This window comes from Mesocricetus auratus, unplaced genomic scaffold (assembly GCF_017639785.1).
Source record: "Mesocricetus auratus isolate SY011 unplaced genomic scaffold, BCM_Maur_2.0 Super-Scaffold_100676, whole genome shotgun sequence".
Classification (NCBI taxonomy): Eukaryota; Metazoa; Chordata; class Mammalia; order Rodentia; family Cricetidae; genus Mesocricetus; species Mesocricetus auratus.
The window spans coordinates 173,144,298-173,165,357 of NW_024429266.1; the positions used below are offsets into that span (position 1 = coordinate 173,144,298).

Below are 21,060 nucleotides of genomic sequence, written 5' to 3' on the forward strand. Positions count from 1 at the left end.
AATACAGAACTGGCAGATACCCAGAGCTAACCGGACCGGAAACACAGGCTTCAGCAGGGAAAGACTTCAATTCAATAGCCTAGAAAAATCTGTATGCTGTTGCCAATTCAGGATGTGTGAAGTCGTATTTAAGCTTATCCGGTACTTCAGAGTTTACAAACATCTTCAGTTATCTGCTTCTACTGAAGGAGCGTTTCAAACCACCCTTAGCGAGTGTGATATCAATTAAAATGGCAATAGCGGCTAAGACTGACTGAGCACCTCCTATGAGTCTTCACCTATGCTCCACATACGCCACACTATTGATTTCTCACTCACTCACACACACACACACACACACACACCCATGGCAAAGGCATCTGCGATCTCTGATTTACAGGTGAGGACCTAAAACCAGTTCAGTCTGCTTCCTTGAGGTCAAAATGCTAGCACAGGTGGAGGGAGACAAGGTTCAAAGCCAAGCTGGCTGACCCCCTGGGGGAGTCTAATGGGCTCATATCTGTAGCTCCCTCTTGGTCCACCTTCCTCTACCATGCAAAGGGATGACAGGGTCCTAAAGCTCACTAGGCTTCAGAAGAACTTGGAGTCTCAACCATCCTACTAAATCCTAGGTGTCTATGGAGAGGATGTGTGTCTTCATGCCCTCCTGGTGATGTTCAGACAGGGGCAGACATAGACATTTTAGAAACAGGGTGTGCATTTGCACACTAGGATAGGGCATGTGTGTGTGTGTGTGGTCCAGAGGACCCCAAACCACATGATATCGATATCTAGCATTGAGGGTCTAGGGAACAACCTCAAAGGGACACAGAAGTTGGGACACTGTCTTGGACTTGTGTGTTCTCAGAATGTAAGAGCCAGGAGGTCCTCAAGAAATCTTGTTTAATAATTCTTCATTCAAAGAAACTGAGGCTGGAAGCTGGGTCTTTGGCCCCCAGGCTTGGCCTTTTCTTTTGTTGTATTCACCTGCCTTTCACAGCTTCCCAAACGCCAGATCCGGAATGAGGGAAGTGGAGGAGAACTTTTAGACCCTCATTTAAATGCAAAAGGTAACAGATAACTTGGAAGTTAATAGCATCCATAAGGAGGCATGCTTTATAGGACTTCAAGAGGATCAGCTGCCAGGAAACAATTTCTCAAACTTGTGCTTTGATCCTCGGGTAGGGCCAACCCAAGGCACAGTGACTTCTGTCTGCAGCGTTTGAGTGTGGGTGAACTCCTGGGCCAAGCTGTTACAAAGACATCCAAGAAAGAGGGGAAGTTCCACAGTTTGTTTGATCACCCACTGAAGTGACTTAGGATATCTACAGAACTTGATATCTATTTTCACTTTCTCATTTTTCATGTCTAGAGACTATCTTGTCCCAATGCCCTGAGGTAGGGCCCTGCCTCATTTACTAGAGCATGGACAGGTGTCACTGTACATCTGTATGCATGCATGAATGTGTAGATGTAGATGGTTGATGGTAGATGGATGGGTAGGTGGAAGGGTGAATGGAAGGCTGCATGGATGGGAGGTAAGGGAAAGGGACGAAAGGGAGAGGAAAGTAGGGGAGGAAGGTAAAATGCCAAAGATACAGTTAATTCTACTGCTTTTGATCTGATGACACTATGTGAGGATGAGAAGTTACATCCTTCATCATTAAATACCGATTAAATACTTCTTATGTAGCCAGTACTATACCAGGAAATACTACAAAGAATAAGACATATGGAATCTAATAGAATGTACACTGTGGTAGCAACATCAGCAATGATACCAGCTACTATCACAGGATGTGGTAAGAGATGTGATGTGAGGAGTGCAGGCACTACAGGAAAGCTTCTAGGACATGATAGCTAAACCAAGCCTTGAGGAAGGGGTTGCTGTTATCTGTACGAGCAGGGCTCACGACACAGGTGGGTGTCTTAGACAAAGAGACATTAGCCCAAGAGAAGCAAGAGCTGAACAGGACTGAGGAATAGCTGATGCATAGAAAAGTATCAGGACACTGGTCATCAGAGCCACTGCCTTATCCTTCCCCTCCTTCCCCTGCTGTCCCCTCGGTGCACATCTGTTGTTTTTCCTCTGCCTGGGATCATCTAGTCCCCCTCCAACAACAGCTTCCTGATTTTATTTGAGGAAACCCCCAAAATTCCCCTCCATTATTCTCATTCAGTCCATGGAGTTCGTGGGAAACTGACACGACCTCCAATCCTGGCAGTGGCCATGATTGGCCTGGCCAATTGACAAACATCATTTCAATCTGGTCATAATGATGGGGGCCAATGATCTATAATAGCCCACTTAGATGGTACCTTGTGGACCTTATTTGAAATACTGAGAGTGGCACTGTGGTATTAGGAGGAGGGTAGGAGATCGAGAGGGCAAATGTGATAGGAGACACTCACACAGAGGAAAACTAAATCAAAAGGAGCTACATGCTGGTTTCCAAATAAGAACGGAAGGAAGGAATGATAGATGAATAGATAAATGGGTAGGTAGATGGACGCATAATGAATGGGTGGATTACAAAGGATCAAAGGATGGATGGATGGATGGATGGGTGGATGGATGGATGGATGGATGGGAGAGAGACAATAGAGAAGGAGAGGAAGAAAGGAAAGAAGGAGCAAAAGGATTGAGGCAAAGCTCTCCCTCCTTAGAGCTAGTGAGTATATTGGAAGTGTGGGAGAGCTACACTTCACTATGCTTAAATATTTATCAAACAGCTGTGTGCCAGGATCATACCTGATGTCCTCAAAATATTATAGTACAGATGGCAGACAGAGTCTCTGTCCTCAAAGAACACACTGTATTGTTGAGATGGACCATGATATGATAGACAAGTCTCTGGGTCCAGATATGCCTGAGCCACCAGGCATGTTCACATAACTGGTGCTGTGATGTGAATGGATCCTCCAAAGTTCCCCAGTGTGATTATGTTGAGAGGTGATTAATGTGGCCATTGCTAGAGTGGGCTGGTTATTGCAAATGAACTTAATGTGCTATAAAACAGATCCAGACTCCTTCTCACTATCTGTGGTGGCCCTTTCTGGGCCTCCGTTTTCTGCCACAGATGGCACAGTATGAGGCACTCACCAGGTGCCAGCGTCATGCTCACGGACCTCCCAGATTCCAGAGCCTTATACCAAATAGCATCTATTTTCAAATATTTTCACCTACCTAGCCTTAGATACTAAAACCACCACTAAAACTGAAACAGCCCCTGTCTGCGCTGGAGTCCTGTCTCTTGCCAAATTCCTAAAGGCAGATTTCCTCCCCTTCTAGCTTCCCAGATACCCACATCAGTCCTGATCTCAACTCATCAAGCTTAAGACAGGCTCCTCCCACATGCCAGCAGCTGCCTCCCTGCTGTTTCTTGTGGCCACTGCCCCTCCTCCTCATGCTCTGTCAAATGCCATCTCATCCCTGTTGACTTTCTACTCAAAGATTTCATCAGGCCACCCCACTTCTCACATTCCCTCACACCGTGTCACATGCCCACGGAGGAGTTCTCTTCAGTGTCTAGCCACATCTCATCATCCACACACAGATAAGCAGCAACGGGTGCATCTGTGTCTGAACAAGCATCTCACAGGACAGCTGCAAGAAGCCAGAAGGCCACCCAGAGAGAGACCTTACCTCGGGTGAAAGTACACCCATACCCCAGTTGGCAGGTGGTGGCCTGACAGAGCGACATCCCTCTGAGTCTAGACTCACTCATCACATGTTCCCACATGGGCAGGGTGGCATAAAGGCAGAAGTACAAACAAACAAACAAAAGCCCTCCATGTGCCCAAACCCCAGTACTTCAATCCTCCAAATGGGACGTACGAGAACCCAGGCTAGTTGACTGTGTATGGTCAGGGTTTCCGCACATGCGGTGGAGAAGTTACTCATGTAAACAAGGTGATTCTCAGTGTCCCTAGTGTGTTTTGAACCCCCTTCAATGCTCTTGGGACCCTTTTGGTGCAGGTGGGAAGGCCACATGGGAATTAAGCCTCACACTGATGCATCTTTAGTGCTTGTTTCTGAATGCAGCCATCCAACTACTAGGTGAGGCTAAGATTCATGGCTGGTGCAGAATGCTTCTTGTATAGCATTCTGCTGCTTGGGTGAACTATATTGTCTCCTTCTGAAGTCCGTCTATGGAAGTCCAGTGGCCTTCATGGTCAATCCACTGCAGATTAAAAATAATCAGAAACTGTTTGCATTCCTACTCAGCATGGACATTTGTCTTCCTTTTGGTTATCCCCTAAATAATAGAGCATAACAACTGTTTGTATAGTGTTTACTTACATTGAACATTATACATAAGCAAGTGTATCTAAAGGATACGGAGGGTTTGTGTAGGTTCTATGCAAATACTGCTGTTTCATGTAAGGAACCGTGTTCTCAGATTTTGATATCTGTGAGGGTCCTGGAACAAGTCCCCTATAATTACTTGGGGACAACTGTAGTTAGCATATATTTATATAATCAAGTAATATATTTCCTTAAGACATTCAGGGATGGGTGCTTTTGAGCCTTAGCGACTCTGGCACAGGCTCAGCCACTCCCCAGCTGGGTGACCCTGGGTTTGCTGCCTGACTCTTCTATGCCTCAGACCCATAATATTGTGTATACCTTCTCTTTCTAAAGGTCACGGTGAGAACAAAACTGAATCAGTACAACAGGAGCATTCAGACCAGCACCTAGCCTGTGCCCAGCACCTAGCCTGTGCCCAGCACCATATGTGGGAAAACAAAAAACAATGACCATAGGAAGAGTATACGGGAACAGTGGCTCCCACTCATGTGCACTCGGTGTGTGAGGCATGTTAGACATGTGCACTGGCTTGGAAAAAATAGCTCTGGAAGGAGACCCCACTAACAAGACTCTAGTAGCCTAGCAACTGAGGTGGTGTGGGGGCAGGGAGAGAGAGCCAGGCAATGCAATGAGAGACTTCCTACTATGCCTCTTTCTGTAGCAGTTTAATTATTGTTGTTTCCATTGTTTATGGAGAATCTATATTAGTCTATTTCTAAACTTTTAAGAAATGAAGCCTTTTTTCCATTTGAATGTGTGGTGTGCATGTATGTATATACATATTTGCATATAAGAGCCTGAGGTTGATATTAGCAATCATCCTCCAACACTCTCTCACTTATTCAATGAGGCAGGGAGTCTCAATCAAACCCAGAGCTCTCTGATAGCCACTGAGCTCCTCATCCATCTCCAGAAGAGGAGCTGGAAATAACCTTCCTGGAAATGTGTTCCCAGGAAGAAGAATCAGGGGCTCTCCTGTTGGGGCTTATAAAGTCTGTTTGCCAATGTACAAGGCTGCTTTTCTACTAATTAATTAGGACAGGGAGGATTTAAGGAAGAAGGGGGCTGGATTTGGACAATTTAAAGAAAAGCATTAAATGAGTTGGAGGGCCCGATGGCATGTCGAAATGATGAGGGTTGTATTTAAATGTCATTCTAGAAGATGCAAGGGCTCTCTGGCCAGCCAGCCCAGTCTCCTCTGTAAACTCCTCAAAAAAAAAAAAAAAGGTGGACTGTGCCTGGGGAATGACATCTGCAGTTGTTTTCTGTCCTCTGCATGTGTGCACACACATGTACACGCACATACATGTGTACTGTCATACAAACACACATACATAGATATACACATGTAAAATAAAAAGAAAGACACACAGAGGGCCTGGGTAGAGTTGGGACTAGAACTCAGGTTCAGGGCCCCTTAGTGTGAGGCCCTCTACCCTACCCCATCAGGAAAGAGACAATATTACAAATGGTTTACTGGAGGCCCAGAGTGGATTTCATACCCTCACCTGACACACAACCAAATCAAGCTTGACTCTGTATAAATATAGCCTTTTCATTACTCCAGTTAGTATCCTCAGTCACTAGCCGCTGCTTCGTGAGGACACCTGACGCCCTCTCCATTTTGCTCTCAACGACGAAACAGGGTTCCTCCTGCAGCCAGAGTAGAGCTACTGAGCACAAGGGAGGGGCTGAAGAGTCCTGCCCAGGGTACCAGTCAGTTACCAAAACAACAGCTGTATCTCATGACCTAGAAATATAATGAAAACCTAGACATAGTTTTAGCTGAAGTTTGTTGTTTTGGTTTGTTTTTGTTCCTTTGGAAGGATTGCACCATGATCCACAATTTCACTCTGTGTTCTTCTTTTCTTCCAGGTCAATATGTGATCAAAGACTATAATACGGAGGGCTGATGGGAGCTGGGAGAAGGGAGGGGCTGACTAACAGATGATGGAATTATCACCATCATCATTACCCTCAGCAGGGCCCCTACACAGACAACTTCTTCCACAGAACATTGAGAAGGAAAAGAATGAGGCTGAATGCATAGCTCTTCTCTACCTCATTCATTCCTTAGTTACTATGCCTGTGAGACCAGGGCCCAGAAACAAAGGGAGCTGGGAAGGTGTGAACCAGGATGTTAAGTAGAAACTTCTAGCAGTGAAGTCCAGGAAGTCCCAGAAGCTGGGTGGCTGAGGGAGAGCCATACATTGCTTAGGCATGACTTTAGCATGTGACTGCAGAAAAACAGGGAATCTATTTTTCTATCTCATGACTTGAGGCTTGACTGTTACTTGCTTTGTCTATTAGCAAAAGTGGTTACTAGCAGAAGTTTGTATACTGGACTCTACTCACTTTGGGTTCCTTTTCTTAATCATCCAGAAAACCGCCACCACATGACTGGTTACAATTGAGCCCAGCTCAAGCTGCCAACCCAGAGACTCGAGCAAATAACATGGTAGGTTTGAAGCCATCGAGTTTGGAGGCTATGTTTTAAAGAAGCAGTTGAGCAAGCAGCACACTCGGCTTCACGTTCCGTCACCAGTACATGCCCTTTATTCTTGCCGGTATGCTCAAATCTAACACTCCTGGCAGCAAAACCCATGACCGTCACTGTCCATGCACCACTTCCTCATTCCTTTGCTCCAATCAGCACCACGGGAGCATCAAGGATGGGGAAGATGCTGATAGAGACCAACTCTAAAATGTTCCCAGTTCCCCGACAGCAAAGAGTCTGTGCTGCCACAGTGGAAGGCCCTGAACATAGGGATTTCTAAGTAACCGTGGTCATCCCTCAGTAGCTATGGTGATGGTTTCAGGATACTCGTTCATATACATCCAGATACCAAATTCCACGGGTGTTCAAATCCCTTATATAAAACAGCACAATGATTATAAAGAACCTACACACCTCCTCCCTACTTCGGATCACCTTGAGAGTCCTCATAACTAACACAATGTTTTGCTGTATAAATGGGCCTCATACTGTTCTGCAGTGCTTAGAAAATAACAAAATATCTGCATGTGTTTATTAAGATACTATATTTATAAAAAACATTTTTGACCCAAGGTTGGTTGGACCTATGTATGTTAATTATCTTTTTGTCACTGTGGAAATGCTAGAGAGAAATTAAAGGAAGAAAAATTAACTTTGGTCCATGGTTTCAGAAATTCCTCTGTTGTAAGCTTGTGGTGACACAGAACATCATGGGTCAAGAATGTGGGCCAAGGCAAAGTGGCTCACTTCATAGCAATCAGGAAGCAGAGAGACAGGAAGGGGTCAGGAACAAGACACCTTTTAAGGGCATGTCCTCAGTGACCTTCTTCCTGCAATCAGGCCCCACCTTCCCATGTTGTCATCAAATAAAGCTGCACCAAACCTTTAGCATGTGAGCTTTGGGAGTATTTCAAACTCACTGGTGCGGGACCTATGGACACAGAGGGCCACGGTTAGCAATATGGAATATTTATAGTTGGTACCTGAAGCCCCTTCTCCTTCACACACAATGAAAGAAGAGAGAGCTGGGAGGCACTAGACCCTTCCTCTCTACCAGCTCCTAGAGTACCACCAGCAGGCCACCATGAGCATAGCATGGCAGCAAGAGCCTTGTCATGGGATAAGTCAGTCACCTATGTGCATGTCTGATGCCAATAGTGTTTCTTCCCTAACCTGTGGACAGAATGGGCAGTTATATCCACAGAACCTGCTGGGTTCAGGGCACCAGTACCTTGAGGGACAGGAGATGGCATTATCCTTTCGATCTTTGACACCACCTAGCACTATTGAGTTTACAAACCCCAGTTTTCACAAACAAAACTGAAGTAATGTTGTCAGTGCCACACAGTCTTTGAGTATTTAGTGCTGTGCCACTCATCAGCCAAGACCTGACTCCAGAGAGGTCACTCTACATCAAAGGAACAGGTGCAGACAACGAAGACACAAGGTTTTTATATGACGACAATAGGACTCAAAGTCCAGAGCTGGCATTTTTCTAAAGGTGGACAAAGTTGGACAAACGAGTATGAGTCAGATGAACAAGGGATAAAAGCACACAGGCCACAATAGGCAAGGACAACTGCAGGGGTGAAGAAGCAGAGGAGAAGATACTAGGGTAAGTATAGCCAGTTTCCTGGTTAGTTTGGTTGTCAATTAACCATAACCTAGAGTACCTGGGAAGAGGGAACCTCAACTGAAGAGATGCCTCAGTCAGATTGTCATGTGGGTTTTTCTGTGAGAGTATCTTGCTTGATGATTGACATAGGAGGGCCCAGCCCACTGTAGGTAGCACCATCCCCTAGGCATGTGGGCCTGGGACAGCAAGCTGAGTATGAGCAAGCAAGTGATCTGCAGAACAAGGCAGTAAACAGTAGTTCTCTATAGTTTCCATTCAAGCTCCTACCTTTAGTTTCTGCCCTGAATGCCCGCAGTGATGGCTTGTGACCTGGAAGCCTAAGTCAAATAAACTGTTTTCTCCCCAAGTTGTTTTTGGTCAAGTTGTTTTATCACAGCAACAGAAAGCAAACAAGAACAGCCAGACAAAATGAGGTTCCCAGCTGGAGGCTGGAGGGAAGGCTAGAGACCCAGGCAGAAACAGTGAGGCCCTGTGCCTAGAGCTATGGCGCAGGACAGCTGTGGAGAAAGCATCATTCACAGAGGAACTGAAGGAACATAGGAAAGCCACAGCCTGTAATGACAGTGCGGGGAAATTCTCTACAGAATCCTAAGCTAGACAATCAATTCATTCACTAACTTTACACACTCATCACTGACCCCACCCCTATGAGTACAGACGACAGCCTATCACATTCATTGAGGGTGACATAATAATGACAGTCATGATTAATGGCACACAGACTCTCTGTCACATTATATACGCTTTTGTACGAGCAATGCTTTATGTGTGGCCCCTTCGGTGCAGTTGGTCCTCTATAGCTGTGTACTACACATCGATGGAGTCAACCAACTGCAGGTTGAAAATATTTGGGGAAGAAATACCAAGCATGAACAGACTTTTTCTCATCACTAAACAACACAGCGTAACAACTGTCTTCATCATACTGATACTGTATTAGCTATAGTAAACAATTTAGGGATGGCTTAAAGTACCTGGGAGGATGTGTGACATGACACCACTTTATACAGAGACCTGAGCATCCGCAGAGTCCCTGTGTCCATGAGGCTTTCAAGAACCAATCCCTACAGAGCTGTGGGAGGATTTCACTGTTCTTTCCAGTTGAAAATTAGATTTGACCCAGATTCTGACTTCAGAGTGTCTGCCTTCTCTTCACCTCTTTTCTCTGTGGTATTGGAGTGAGCCGAAGGCCCTGAGCATACTGGGTAAGAGCTCTTATCACTCATCTATAAACCCAGACCTATCTTTATTTTTGCATTATTATATTTTATATGTTTTAGTACATGTATTATTATATATTATATATTATAGGGTAAGGTCTCACTAAGTTTCCCAGGCTTTGCCTATACTCTGTAGCCTGAGCTAACCTCTAACTTGTAATCCTCCTGCCTCAGCTTCCTAAATAGATTGGTATCACAGGTCTGTCTGTCTGTCTATCTATCTATCTGTCTGTCTGTCTGTCTGTCTGTCTATTCTGAAGCAAAGTTGGAACACACTCTCCCTATTTGAGATCATTAAAACAAAAGTCTTACCCTAGGTCCCACAGCTGTTGGGGCCTACACTGGGCCTTCCACCTGAAATATAGACCCTGGACCCAGGCTCTCAGCCCCTGATGAACCCATTGCTACTGCCATGGGTGTAAATATAGAAAGACAGTAATAACAAAGAGAAAGGGCTCCATGCAGCCTGCGCTTATTTACATGTTAAATCAGGACTGGTATAAGGAACCCCTGCATAATAAAATATAACAGTTCTATCTGGCACTTTACCTGTTGGGCCTTCCCTACACTGTACCCAGGGCTATCTATGGGGCTCTCCATTACTCTTATCAAGGAAGCCAAAGTATATTCTTGCCCTACAGCCTAGGCAGTGTGCTCTCTACCCCACTGCCTGCCTCGGTTCTAAAGCCCATCTCAAGTGTGGCGAGGCCTTGGCTCGAAAGCAGGTAGCAAGGTCAGCTATGGGCTAAACTGTGATGTTCTCCACTGGAAACAGTCAGTCATGCTCACTATTTCACTCCAAGTTATTCCCAGAGCAGGGTTCCGTTCTACAGACAATGACAAAGGGGTCTAGGCAAGCTCCGAGCCTGTCTAAAATCACAGTCACTAAGGAGCACTCTGTCTGGAGCCTGTGACAGCTGACACCCTCTGGGGACTTCACACCCATGTGTTCTTCCATCCTCCAGGACCTGTGTGCTCATGAGTAACACATCCTATATCTGGAAGATCATGTTACTCTCTCACATACGTGAACTTACTAAACATGTCCAGGACCCATTCCAAACATAAGGAATCAGGAGCTGGGGTCATGAGTCATTACATGCCTTCATGATGACCCACTGTCACTCCAAATTCTTCCCTGCCTCCCTCCAGACATGGGTGCTGAAGAGACCCAAACAACTAGCAATGGTCCTGGCAGAACTTACTGTGTAGAGCTCATTGGTCACCTTCAGCAGCTCCTCGTGCATCTGCAGGCCAATCTCTTTGCTCTGGAATATGAAAGAACAAATGTCAACATACAGAAATGGTCTGATTGCCCCTTCAAAGTCAAACTGCCCAAATAGTAACACACATACTCCCAGTCCCTTGATTTTGAAGTAGGAGATAACATCTTCCAAGAAACTTTAGAGTTACCTCATAGACTTTTTATTATCCCTTCTCCTCAATTCAGTCTGTCACCATGTCCTACCTACAAACTGCCCAATCCTTTACACTTCATAGCAGGAACTGGGGGTTCAATCCCATCACCTATCTCCACTCTTCCTAATTCCTAGTAGAACCATGCAGATGGTCTGCATTTCTCCTTCAAGCCCAGTTCTTCCAGGGAACTTCATCCTAACTCCACATGGTGAATTGCTCTTTGTGCTGATATAGTCCTGGGCTGACTTAACTAGACAGAGAAGCGGAATTTTCTGCAAGTGCAAGCAAAACTCCACACAGCCCAGTTGGTACCAGCAGGCATATAAAAACAGAAAGAGGTGCTGCCTTAGGAAGGCAGAGTAAAACCTGCTTCCTTTCATTACTATCTGAGCACTGATTGAGTCCCTAGTCTCCATCTACTTCTGTGGCTTAAGACATGTTCATTTACATTCTCCTGCTACTGTAGCTAGGGCATCCTAATACACACTCTCATCTTCCATCACCAGTTCCTAGAATAAGACATCCTTACTATAGGCCCAGGGTTCTAAAGCTGCCTTCTTTGCCTAGACTGGGGTTATATCACAGAGGCTGGTAAGGCTCTGGCTTCATTCAGAGCAGAACTGAGACCCACTGAAGGCTTTTGAGTGGGAGAATAGGACGCTCAAGGTTGTACATCAGGACAAGGAACATGCACAGAGCATGGACAATGGGGTGGGGAATGACGTGGCGCTGGAGGCATGTCCTTGTATTTCCTCAAGAGAACTATAGACCACCACATGGAACCTGCTGAGTCTCAGCTTGTCACCTCCTGGGAACCTCCCTGGAGCAGCCAGAAAGTTGATGCTTGGTAGGCAACTCTTGAAGCATCTTTATTATTGTTATTATTATTATTATTTTTAGCTGGAGTTGGTTAGGGAAGGAAAATATTCCTTTTCCTTTTTACAGTTCCAAATACTACTGAGTAAAGAGCCCAAACCAAACATTCCACCAGGGACAGGAGGCCAAAACCAAGACAATCTTCAATAAGCCACCACACCCAAACCTTGGGGACTCAAGTGACAACATATTGGGCCTTGCTGACCACATTTCTTTTTGCATTATTTTCATGCCTACAAAGGACATTGGATGGAAGGCACTTCCTTCACATACAAGGTTGAGCCAGAGAAGGCTCAATCAGCCCAGACTCACCTTTCTGACAAACTGACAGAAAACAGGGTAGCCAGTCACAAGGGCCAGCCATCAGGAAGCAGGTGTTCCCAGACTCTTTCTCCTCAAAAGTTAATCCTAGCTAAACTTCCTTAGGGACAACTAACTCTTTGTCTGGGACACATTCCTAAGAATGGATGACAAGATGATGGGCAGCCTGCCTGACTCTTCCTAGGAGCAATTCATACCTTTAGCCTGAAGTTGTGACCACCACAATCATTTCTAGACATTGCCAAAAGTCCTGGGCAGCTAAAACCATCTCTCAGCAAAATACTGTCTAAGGCAAGGCCTCCAAGCAGCAGCTTTTCTGGCCCGCAGACATATTTTGTTTGGCCACTTGGAGCTTCTAGGAAATCTGAACATTTTTTCAGCATTTAACAATCAATATATTTCCCTCATAAGCCCAAATTTTCAGCTACTCTAGGAAGACAAGATGGCTTAGTATTCCAAGCCCTGTGTCAACTACAGCAGTCTCATGCTATCCAGATGACCATGGGACCCAGGACCTCTGTTCACCAGGCCATGACCTCAGCTTGGCCCACAGAGGTGTTTCAACTTATGATTCAGAAAGCAGAAGTCATTTCAGAAAGGAGTGGCCATCTGCTCCTCCAGGTGCTCACCAGGATGACAGCTGCAGCGCCAGGACATCTGAGGTGTGAGCGGATCTTTCACCGCCAGCATTCATCCCACTCTCGGGTGCATCCAACCCACAGTCCATGGGCTGCCTACACTCCAGGGGAGCTGTGAATCTAACCCAGCAAAAACTACAAACGTGCTCAACACATTAGGACATTTCTTTTTGGAACTGGTTTCTTTCTGTAACTCAACTGGGTAGATCTCAATCCTGAATTTTGTATACAGCCACAATGTGTGGCAGTGTCAAAAAGTGGGACACTCCTAGGAGCTTCTGACTGTGTGGTCGCTGAAAACACACTCTTGTGACTCTGCAGTGGACCCCAGCACCATGAGCCATGTGGATTCACAGTACACTGAAACCCTGCGTGAGCCTGTGGCATCTCTTCTAGTCCTGCCCTCGCTCCAGGTCCCTTCGCACATGCATGGAGCTTCTAGCAGAGAGCAGCCTCTACCATGCACTGCAGACAAAGCTGAGCAGGAAAGCCCTGCTTCCTTTTTTCTTTTTTCTTTTTTCTTTTTGGTTTTTCAAGACAGGATTCTCTGTATTGTTTTGGAGACTGTCCTGGAACTCGCTCTGTAGACCAGGCTGGCCTCGAACTCACAGAGATTCGCCTGCCTCTGCCTCCCGAGTGCTGGGATTAAAGATGTGCTCCGCCAATGCCCAGCAGGAAAGCCCAGCTTTCAAGCAGTATCTAGCAACAGCATTCATGGACATCTTCCATTTGCTTGATACTATTCGGAGTCCCTAACAAGCATTGTCTAATTTAAACCTTTAAGGTAGCTACTACTATCGTTCTCTTTGACACATGGGAAGAGCTAGAGGTTCAGAAAGGCTGCGTACCTTGCCCAAGATGGCACAACTGGAAAAAGGCAGAGCCCAGAATCAGCTTTTGGTTGGTATGGCTCAAAAGCCTGGTCTATTTCTTCAGGACTTGGGGTGCCATGAGAAGACACAGGTAAAAAGCAGCCACTGCAAAGATGCAATGGATACAAGTCCAGGCCTCAGGCAGGTGGGAGGGAGGCCAAACCCACGGGACACTGCCTATGTCTCTGATGTACCCTCTCTGTCCACTCAGGTATTGCCTCGAAGGCCATGTCCATAACGCTCAAAGCAAGTCTGGTTCCTTTTGCTCTGCTCGGGACACATCAGCATCAATGACTATCATTTGCTTCTCTATTCCTCCAAGAGATGTGGGTGGGACTGGCCTGTGTCTGGCTGCTCCACCAGACATGGGCTGGCTGTGACAGGGTCAACTGGAAACTTGTCTCAGGGATTGGATCACAGAAAGAATTGTGGCTCAGGCTAAACCAAGAAGCTTTATCCTTAGGGGCATTTTCTGTGACATGTTGAGCACAAAGACTTGTATACAAGAGAAACTCTATAAATGCCCTCACATACTCTCATGGATACAATTTAAAGTTAGAGAGAATTTTTACCCTTCTTCATCAAAACAAGCAAACATCAATTTACATCAACATGAGGTGAAATGACAAAATTTCTCTTGCAATGACACAGTTCCTAAGTGAAATCAATTCCATTGCTATGAAAATCTTGCCATGTGTGACTTGATTTAGTTTTTAATGCAGGGCTCATTATGTTTTTGAGGGGAAACCCTTACAACTTTATTATAGAACTGAGATGTAGCTCAGAAGTTGAATGAGTGCTTAGTATGCAGAGGATCTGGGTTCAGTCTCCAGTACCACACCTCAAAACAATACCCCCAAAATAGGTCTGCCTTAATAAACACCCTAGGACTTTATAAGTTGCATTTGAAAAGCTCTGGGGGTTTTTTGTTTGTTTTTTGAAACAGGGTTTCTCTGTATTGTTTTAGAGGCTGTCCTGGAACTCGCTCTGTAGACCAGGCTGGCGTCGAACTCACAGAGATCTGCCTGCCTCTGCCTCCAGAGTGCTGGGATTAAAGGTGTGTGCCACCAACACCCAATGAAAAGTTCTGTTCTTAAGGCGTCCATCCATATCCCCATCTAACTAAGTCAAAGGTGGGCCATTTCTAACACTAATGTCATCTATGCTTCTATCCCCACCCAAACCCATGCAGAAACCCAAGCTCAAAGCCATGTGGTAATAATATTGAAGGTAGTTAGGATTAGTCAAGGTTAGCAGGATGAGGTCCCCCATAACAGGATTAGTGCCTTTGCACAAGAAGAAAGAGATCCCAGGTGGCACCGCCTACTCCGCCTTGCCATGTGACCTTTGCACAACCTTGGGGTTCTGAAAAGTTCCCATCAACAAGAAGGCCTTCATGAGTTACAGCCCTCCAACCTTGGGCTTCCAGCCTTCATAACTGTGAGCAGAGCAAACCTCAACTCTTTGTAAATTACCTACTCTATATGTCTTTCTGATATAGTAACACAAAACAGACTAGGAAGATATCTAAAAACAGCACTAATTATGTTGAGTAAGGTCTCACCTAGGTCAAAAAGCCAACAACCACATGTTCTCTCTCATATGCAGATCCTAACTTTGAATCTTTTTGTTTTGTGTGTTTAACCTGCAGGTGGAAGCCAGGAAACAGGCTACTAGATATGAGTGGATGCTTGGAGAGGGAATCGTAAAACACAGGTAAAATAGAGTAAGAAGTAGAGACCCTGGGAGGTTTAAGGAAAGATCCAAGTGTGAGGGGATGGGAGGGTGAGGGGATGGTTAAGCTGAGGGCTTAACCAAAATGAAGGGCGTATGAGAAAAAGGAATGTGGAAACCTACAATCTTATGACACAAGAAAACATTTCAATTAGTGTAGAAAACACAAGAGTCATGAAAAGAGCCAGGAGAAACACCCTGAGTGGAGAAAGGGGGGTTGAGGAGAGGGGAGCATAGAGGATAGTCAAGCCAAGGATCCATGAAAAATCCCTAATAAGCATTTGTTAAAAGAGTTTGAACACAAGCACCCTACATGGGTGGACAATGATGCTAGTAAAATATATGGCGTATTAATGAAAATCTCAGTGCCAAGCATGGGCTACCTCTCTATGAGTTATTAGTCAGGAAGGCCCCAAAGGCCTCCAAAACAACACAGGCTGTTACCATTGCTCTTGTTTGTTCACCATAACTGCATGGGAAGATCATACTGCTGAAGACATACTCACTGCAGAAGCCAGACATAGAGAAATCAACCTGACCAGGAAACTCTCCCTGCTGACTAATTTGCATAGTAATAGAAGGTGCCTTGTAGGTTGGGGAGCAGGGAGAGGGTAGCAGGGTAGTAGAAGGAGTTGGAGGACGGTGGTGTTGTACTGTATAAATGTAGAAAATTTTCAAAGAAAAGTATTTTTAAAAATACAAATTCATACTGTCTAAAAATGTTGGATTGGGAGATAGAGAGATGGCTCAGAAGGTAAAACCACAAAGCCTGGCAACCTTAGCTGTCACCTGTAATCCACATGTGGGACAAGAGAACTAATTCCTGCTAGTTGTCCTCTGATCTCCACATGTGTGCTATCATACATGTGCGTGTATGCATGCATACACACACACACCAATCAACCAAACAATTACATTTTTTAAATGTTGACCTAAATAATAAGACTCATCCCTTCATTTCTCGAAGGAGACCATTGTAAATGGTTCTTTAGTACATCCTTGGTCAGGAACAATTTCAGTTGACGCTGTCATCTCTGGGGGTCTCTCCTCTGTCTGACCAATCCTCTCTGCAGTTAGGTCTGTCTCTCTTTCCTTGCCTTTGCTTGAGTAGATGTTCTCATGCTAGGCCACCTCCAGGGCCATTCTAGAATCTTCCTCATTCTGGAGTTCCAAATAAACAAAAGTGAACTAATACAACAGTCCTAAACCCCAACATATCCTTCTACTGTCTTCCATCCTCTGAGTTGCTTGCCCATCAAATCACAAACTTAAGACTTAAAGGCATGTCCCAGAGGGTGTAGGTATCCCGCTTGTCCTGGAAGGTCAGGGTACCCCTGAACACTGCTTTCTAGATGGGTCTTAAGTCACCAATAGCAAGGCTTTGTGTGTTGTTACCTCATCCCCCTCAGAACACATTCCTAAGTCTGGTTCCCACCCAGACCCTAAATGACATTTTTTTAATTTTAATTTTAAATAGCTTGTTTTACATGTCAATCCCAGTTCCCTCTCCCTCCCCTCCTCCCGCACCCCCCCCCAGCCTCCCACCCTATTGCCAATTCCTTCCACATAGGGGATATCTAGAGTCTGTCATTTCACTCAGGGTAGGGTCCAGGCACTCCCCTAAGAGTCCAGGCTGAGAGAGCATCCCTCTTTGTGCTATGGGCACATGATGTCTGTCTTACTCCTGCCAGAATGGCTAAAATCAAAAACACCAAAGACAATTTATGCTGGAGAGGATGTGGAGAGAGGGGAACACTCCTCCACTGCGGGTGGGAGTGCCAACTCGTACAGCCTAAATGACATTTTTAAGTCATTTTATTTATTATGTATACCGTGTTCTACCTGCGTGTATCCCCACAGGCCAGAAAAGACACCAGATCTCATTACAGATGGTTCTGAGTCATCATGTGGTTGCTGGGAATTGAACTCATGACCTCTGGAAGTCCAGCCAGTACTCTTAACCTCTGAGCCATCTCTCCAGCCCCAGACCTTAGATAATCTTCTACCTACCCTGTTCTTGAGCACCCTTAGAGTTCATCTTTTCTCAGCAGGAACGTGTGTTTCCTGCTGCTGTAGCTCCAAATAGGATCATTTCTGTTTGCACAGCAGACCTGGACTCAAGTCTCCCCCCACCCCCACCTCCTTCTTCTCTTCCTCCAACTCAGCAGTGCTCCTCAGTATCTCCTGGGGACATCTTCGACCATGAAAGTTTCCATTTCAGAACTGCTGAAATAGCTGGTCCCTTACAGCTGTGCTTTGAATGTACAAAGGCCTTCTAGGCTCCTGCAGTTGAGCTTGTTTCCTAGCTGGTGACACTGTTGGGTTGTGAAGCCTGAGAAGGTAGAGCCTTGCTAGAGGATGTGGGTCATCAGAAGTGGGTCTTAAAATACTATAAATTAACCCTACTGCCTGTCCTCTCTCTGCTCCCTAAGTCTGGTACAAGGTTAGCAACTGTTTTATACTCCTGCCGCCATGCCTTCTGCACCACAACAGACTGCATTCCATCTCCAGCTGCACCTACAGGAAACCCCTCTCTTAAGAGCCTTCTTGGTGGGTATTTGGCCACAGGGATGAGAAAGTAACTAACATAGCTATGAAACAGTGACTGACAGGTCAGTATAGAAGTTTCTGGATCTTGAGTACTGCTACTATACTATTGATCACAATACCTGCTATCACCACTCATAACAGTGTTTAGTGCTATTACTAGGAATGGTACTTATATTTGTAGATAATGACATTACTAGCCATGTTTCTGGGTCGCCTGTGTTATGCTGAGCACGACGCTAACTGCTTTTCTTAGGTGATGCCTGTGTGAGCCTAGATCAGTCCTTTTTGGGAGGCACTGATACAGACCCCTAGGATACTAGAATGTATAGGTTATCAGACTACTACAATATATAGGTTATTACATTAAAATCTCAGTGCCAAACATGGGCCCTCGAGTTAGTCAGGAGACCCCAAAGGCCTCTAGAACAAGACAGGCTGTTGCCACTGTCAACCATAACTACATGGTAAGATCATACTGCTGGAGACATTTTCACTGCTGAAGCCAGACAGAAAGCAACCTCACTCTGAAGATGAGGATGCAGAGTCTCAATAAAGGGACATGATTTGCCTATTGTACTGGAATAGTAAGTGTGCCATTCTCAGATGTTCCATTCTATTGCCTCAGTAAGAAAGCTTTTTTTCTTTTCTGTTTGCTTGTTGGCTGTTTTTTGGAAATATTCAAAAATAATCATAGCACATGGATGTCTCTCTGCCTTGGTCTAGAAAGCACACCAATCCAGTCCTCAGTGCCATCTTGTAAAATCATTGTCATTGGTAAACAAGTCCCTGACCAACCTCTGACTTTCCTGCAAGCAGAGATGGTGTAGAATGCTGGGCTGTATCTCTGTGGGCATAGAACTTGCCAGAAGTAATGTTTTTTGGTTATGTCCTGATGGTGGCTGACAATCTTCCATTTTCTTTTCTGTTTTTATGCTAGAATCTCTTACAGATGAGAAACTAATATCTGAGAGTGGGAGAGCTTCCTGTCCTGGGAGTAGGCAAGACCAATTTCTTATGAAAACCTTTAGCTCCTCAGTTGAGTCTGATGTTTTCTCCCTCTCAGTGCTAGCTTCAAGCCTATGGATGCTCTTGGGTTTATTTGTTCCATTCAAAACACTGTCCATCATCTATTACCAATAAGTTGCTGACCTAAGTTGCTTTAACTCCCCATCACTTTACAACATGATCTTCTATTTGTTCGCATTGTTTGTAGACAGAAGAATGAGAATTTCATTGGCATTTCAAAAATGCCTTTACACATGTGTTTCACCCATCCATCCATCCATCCACTTATCTATACATGGTTATTCACCCCACCCACCCATTCATCCATGCCCCCACCCATCCATCCATCCATCCATCGTCCATCCATCCACCCACCCACTTATCTGAGAATATTCTGCCACTACTGTGCATGTAAGAAAATACATGTAGCAACATGTAACTCTCCCCCTTTGGCTCAGCATTTCTATCTCCAAAGATATAAAATGTACATGTCAAATTAGTCACCCTTTAGCGTGACTGAGCACTTCGCTAGTGAAATAGAATCCTTGAATGAGTAACACCCCGTCAACAATTTCTAGTGGGTCTCTGATGTCTAGAAAACACACCCTGACTTCAGTCTGTCTGACTCTAAAGAGCCTTCTGGACCCAGCCTGCTTTACTGATTTCCACTCTCACTTTAAATTCCCCAATGCTTAAAACATGCAGAAAGCAGAGAACACACTACTTGAGTTTAACCATTATGAAGATGTGGGTAATTTTTCCTTTCCTTTTCTCTATAAAAAGTGAAATTTTATAGAGACAGTTGAAGTCTTTGGGTCTTTCCCAAGACAAGAGAAGCCCTTGGGTCTGTCCTCCCTCGTCATTCCTCAATGACTGTTCTATGGCCTGTGTGTGTTCTTACAGGTTCTTAGCCTCCTGGCCTTATTCCAGAGAGGTCTAATAACATGAACAATATAAATTTTTTATCCAGGCTCTATATTGTACTAAACTGCTGCTCTATATTTGAGGGAGACAGTTGAGAGCTCTCTAGCTCGCACTGACTTCAAACTCAAAATCCCTTGTGTGTAATTCTCTCAAGTGCTGGGATTATATCTGCACCGCAATGCCAGGAAAAATATAATACTTGACCCTTCTTTTCCCACTTAACATCATATTTTAAGTTTTATCCAAATGGATATTAGCAGATGTAGATTTATGCTGTTCTAGAATTTGACTGCCTATAGCTTATTCAATTAACCATTCACTTACTGGGCACTGAGCCACCTTGCAGATGCTGTGCAAGAGTAGCCAGTGCTCTTAACCTCAGAGCCATCTCTCCAGCCCACACAGCAGAGGCTCAACAAGGAATGATCTAAATCAAGGTGAATAGTGGGTATGTTTGTGAGGCATTGTCCTGATTGGTCATTGCCCCAGGGCCCTGTGGGCAGCACATTTCCTAGGCAGGGGCCTAAATTGAATAAGAGTGAAGGATAAGCCAGGATAAGTAAGCCGGCAGCATGGATCCCCACCTTCTCTCTGTTCTTGACTGTGATGGGACTGCGGAGATTCCTGCCTTGATTTCCCTGAAATGACTATAACCTACAATTGTAAGCCCAATATTAAACTAGTTATAGAAAACATCTCCATAAAAAGTCGCATGTGTGCAAATGGCTTAGGACATCTTCATAGTATACTTAAAAGTGGAACTGCTTGTTTGCAGACCCTGTAATTCTTCCTCTATTGATACTAGATTTATATCCTCCATTGATAATAGACAATTCATAATCCTATGACAATCCCTAGCACTTTACATACTGTTCCCCATCAGGGACTGCTTTGTCAATCCACCAAGCAGCAAGTTGTGTCTTAACCATCTTGTGATTACCAGTATGAGCATCTTTTCTCATTTTTTAGTATTGCAGTTACATCTTCTGTGACCTGCACAGTTGTATCTCTTACCCACATTCCTACTGAGATGTTTGCTCTTTTCTTATATACTTGTAAAAGCTGATTTTATTTTTC

The 21,060-nt window shown here is 44.9% G+C and overlaps 1 protein-coding gene across 4 annotated transcripts in view; it reads right to left on the minus strand.

Moving 5' to 3' along the window:
• Positions 1-21,060, minus strand: part of Srgap3 (SLIT-ROBO Rho GTPase activating protein 3) — a 217,162-nt gene that overhangs the window by 59,577 nt on the left and 136,525 nt on the right. For all 4 annotated transcript variants that reach the window (XM_005066160.4, XM_005066159.4, XM_040738194.1 and 1 more), the window contains exon 4: positions 10,850-10,912. In XM_005066160.4, the coding sequence (XP_005066217.1) occupies positions 10,850-10,912 (63 nt within the window). The remainder of the gene's footprint in view (positions 1-10,849; positions 10,913-21,060) is intronic.